The 3,829-nt window shown below is 41.8% G+C and overlaps 1 protein-coding gene across 1 annotated transcript in view; it reads left to right on the top strand.

Moving 5' to 3' along the window:
• Window positions 1-3,494, top strand: part of RSRC2 (arginine and serine rich coiled-coil 2) — an 11,434-nt gene extending 7,940 nt beyond the window's left edge. Inside the window, 5 exon segments of the mRNA XM_031059442.1 lie at window positions 5-64; window positions 161-240; window positions 746-978; window positions 2,421-2,510; window positions 2,830-3,494. Coding sequence (XP_030915302.1) covers window positions 5-64; window positions 161-240; window positions 746-978; window positions 2,421-2,510; window positions 2,830-3,009 — 643 coding nt within the window. The 3' untranslated portion in view covers window positions 3,010-3,494.
• The last annotated feature ends 335 nt before the right edge of the window (window positions 3,495-3,829 follow it).

Genomic DNA, 3,829 nt, shown 5'->3' with positions numbered 1-3,829 from the left:
CGAGCCCGCCGCTGTTCCGGGGACGAAACACAGCTATGGATGCACAGGAGGCCTTAGCCAGAAGGTCAGAAACTGTGGTGTTTTTAATGAAATGTGATGTGAATAAGCTCCTGGTGTTGATTTTGCATGTCTAAATATTTTTATTTTCGTGTATCTCTAGGCTGGAAAGAGCAAAGAAATTGCAAGAACAGAGAGAGAAGGAAATGGTTGAAAAACAGAAGCAACAGGAAATGGCTGCAGGTAGTGCATGTGTATGAAATGAATTCCTGAGCAGTAGTGTGAATGGAAGATGGATAGGCTTGTGTTACAGGAGTGTTACAGTCTTACCCAACAGATAGGCAGGAAAACTAAAAACAAGAAAATCCCAGCAAAAATGATTGAGATTTCTTATTACTTGCTGAGTGTACAAGAAAAATGTTTTATGTTGGGCTGTTAAGTAATTTCATGATGGCCATTGGGCTGCTATTTGCTCAGGGATGTTTAGAACCACAAAGTGCTTTACTTTCACTTGTAGTTTCTGGTTTACTAAAACTCCTGGGGACATGTTCCTTAGTTGAGAAATCCCATCTATTTTACCATTCACTTGTTATCTGTGCACTTCCAATTTCTATTGAAGGGAAGTGTTTGGGTAGTTTGGCTTTTTTTGTTTGGTTCTGGGGCAGGTTGGTGGTTGGCTTTTGGGTGTGTGTTGGGCTTTTTCCCCAAAATCCAAAGTTCTTCCTGACAAGTTCCCTTTGTTCCTCAGCGGCCGCAGCCACGGGAGGCTCCGTCATCAACGTGGCCGCTCTGCTGGCCTCGGGGACACAGGTGACCCCTCAGATCGCCATGGCAGCTCAGATGGCAGCACTCCAGGCCAAGGCACTGGCAGAGACTGGCATAGCTGTGCCCAGCTATTACAACCCAGCAGCAGTGAACCCCATGAAATTTGCTGAGCAAGAGAAAAAGCGGAAGATGCTTTGGCAAGGCAAAAAGGAAGGGGTAATGTTGGCTTCTCTTACCTTTGTAACTTCAGTCTGCATTTCATGATGTCTGTAGGTGCTGCCCAGGTTGCAGCAGAAGAGAGAGACTATCTGAATGCCATGGAAAGTGGTTGTTGTCAAGTTAGCCATTATCCCCAGTTAGCAGTTGCCCCAAATGAGTGATAATAACATTTAAGTTAAAAAATTACAGAAACACTTTTGTGCATCTCAGCTTACTGGTTATGGCAAATCTGGGAAAAGTGGTTGGTAACACTTGTTTGGGAATATCTTACACTCAGTGTAAAGATGCTGATGAGTGTTTTTTCCAACTTTTGTATCTCTTAGCAAGTTTTAATATCAGCTTGAAGTAAAACTTCAGTAAAGCTTGGAGTTGGACTTTGATGATCTTGTGGGTCCCTTCCAACTCAGAATATTCTGTGATTTAGGAGTGAAAGGACTAAGGTCATTATTCCTTCAGTGATAAATGCTTGTGACGCAAGACTCGGGGAAGCCCTGAGCGTCATAAAGCTTCAGAGGTATAGTTGGATCTTAGTGTTATTTTGTGAGTTTACCTACAGCTTGTAACTAAACATCAAACCCAGATGGTCTCCCTCTACTGGGGAGGGATGGCTGAGGTATGGAATGTGTAACCTCTCATTTCTGGGACTGTAGAGATTTCTCCTGTGATGGTTGTGTTCTCTCCAATTGCAAATTTCAAAGGCAAGTCTATCGACCTTGCTGGTAACTTTTCAGGAGCAGAGTAATGCAATATTAACCCTAACAAAAACCATAAATACAAATAAGCCTTCAGGCTTTTGTGCTCTGTCAAATGCCTTTGCAATTAGTGAAGTAAGAAAGGCACCCGTGGCAGTTGCTTTTTCAGAAAGTTGCTGGATTTCAGTCGAGCTTTTGCCTGCTGATACTGTGGAAAAAATGGCCACTTTAATATTTGTGGTTTTGTATTTTGTTCCTGTGGTATAGAGGTGTTTGTTAGGCTGTTTCCATCTTGCAGCACTTACACAACAAGCTCCCTTACCTTTACAGACTGTTCCATAAGACGTGAAAAACAAACCAGTTTCTGTGGCAATTGTGGGAGACAGAAGGGAGGGCAGGAGAACCCTGAGGGCTCTCTGGGCAGTTCTTCCTGAATTGTGCTGGATATTGATCAATTGCAATAAACAAATTAATTTTGCCATAATTTACTTTAAACCTGAATTCCAACCAAGCTTGCAGACCTTTGGACATGCCAAAGGAAGGAACACACCTGTGTTTGAACATCATGGTTAGGAAGGTTTCCCTCACAAAGAGCACCTGTGAGGATGCTGCAGGAGGAATGTCAGGCTTGGAAAGCTTTTACTTCTACCTCTGGTACAGAATGAGTTTGTCTCCTGCACTGCTCTATTGTGCTTTTAATGGAATCTTATGTAAAAAGGTGACACTTCTTTTTTTTTATCTGAACAGGACAAATCACAGTCTGCAGAAATATGGGAAAAACTAAATTTTGGAAACAAGGACCAAAATGTTAAATTCAGAAAACTGATGGGCATTAAGGTAAAGAATTCTGAATATGTAATTATGTTTATTAATTGCAAGATAATTATTTCACTTTCTGTTTTAGTGTACCTTATCCAGTAAAGATTCTAAGTTAACCTGATGTAGTTAAGAACTTTTAAGTATTTATTAAGCTCAAAAGCAGCATCTAAACTTGAATTTAATTCAAAAATCAACTGGTTGAAGGCCTTTGTGTTTCTTGAGAGAGAAGATCTGTGCTAGAATGCTGCAGCAATAAACCCAAATGCTTGAATTGTTACTCTTGTAAGAATTTGTGAACCTCACTTGCCCAGAGCTGACGTCTGTGTTGTGTTTCCAGAGCGAGGATGAAGCTGGCTGCAGCTCCGTGGATGAGGAGAGTTACAAAACCCTGAAGCAGCAGGAGGAGGTGTTCAGAAATCTGGATGCACAGTATGAAATGGCCAGATCACAGACTCACACACAAAGAGGAATGGGATTGGGGTTCACATCTTCCATGCGAGGAATGGATGCAGTTTGAAAAATGGAAAGAAAAAAAACAAACAAAAAAGGCTGTTTTGAAGTTTGAGACTGTGGAAGGTTCTTGTTCACATGTTGGGTCCTTGTTCACCAAAAAGCTAGCATTCTAGCTTGCATGGGTGTTGCATTGACTTTAATTTATTGAAAAATACAATTTTTTTTGTAAATATCAGATTAGTGATACTGGTGTTAGTGTTGTAATCAGGTTATACCCCACTTCCATTAAACTTGACAGAACTAGAGGAGGACAGTATTTTTTAGTTAAAGTTCTACTTTTCAAACCAAGCAGCAGATGGGAAGAGCTCATACATGGATATTTCGTGTCCACTGTCTTGTGTACTTTTGTACTTTAACCTTGTACAGTTATTTTCAATTCTTGAAACATGAAAGAAACATTGTGTAGATGTTATTTAGCGGTCTGGGCCAATAGGCACATAATCCAGTGCAAAAAAACTGGTTAATAATAAAGACATTTTTTTTCTCTAAGGTCATATAGTAATTTGTCTTTTGGGCCGAACTTCCACAAACCACTTTAGAGAAGGGAAAACTTAAGGAGGTTTTGCTTTGGTTCTTTTGAAGTAGAATTTGCCTAAAATATTGCAGTGAGGGGCCTTGCTGCAGATACCCTGTTTCATTTGTCCTGCACGCTGCTCTCTCCACCGCTCACCCGTTCTCAGAAGAGGAAGAAAATCTCCCAAATCGGGAGCGGTGCCGGTTCTGGAGGCAGGAACGCGTCCTCCATTGTGAGTACGACAAGCGCTGGGGGTCCCGTCTCAGCGCCGCGTACACCTCCCAGCGTGCACCGCGCCTCTCAGCCCTCT

Source organism: Geospiza fortis, unplaced genomic scaffold (assembly GCF_000277835.1).
Source record: "Geospiza fortis unplaced genomic scaffold, GeoFor_1.0 scaffold145, whole genome shotgun sequence".
In the NCBI taxonomy this organism is placed as follows: domain Eukaryota; kingdom Metazoa; phylum Chordata; class Aves; order Passeriformes; family Thraupidae; genus Geospiza; species Geospiza fortis.
The sequence above is the reverse complement of the archived record's forward strand: the minus strand, read 5'-3'. Positions and strand labels throughout refer to the sequence as shown.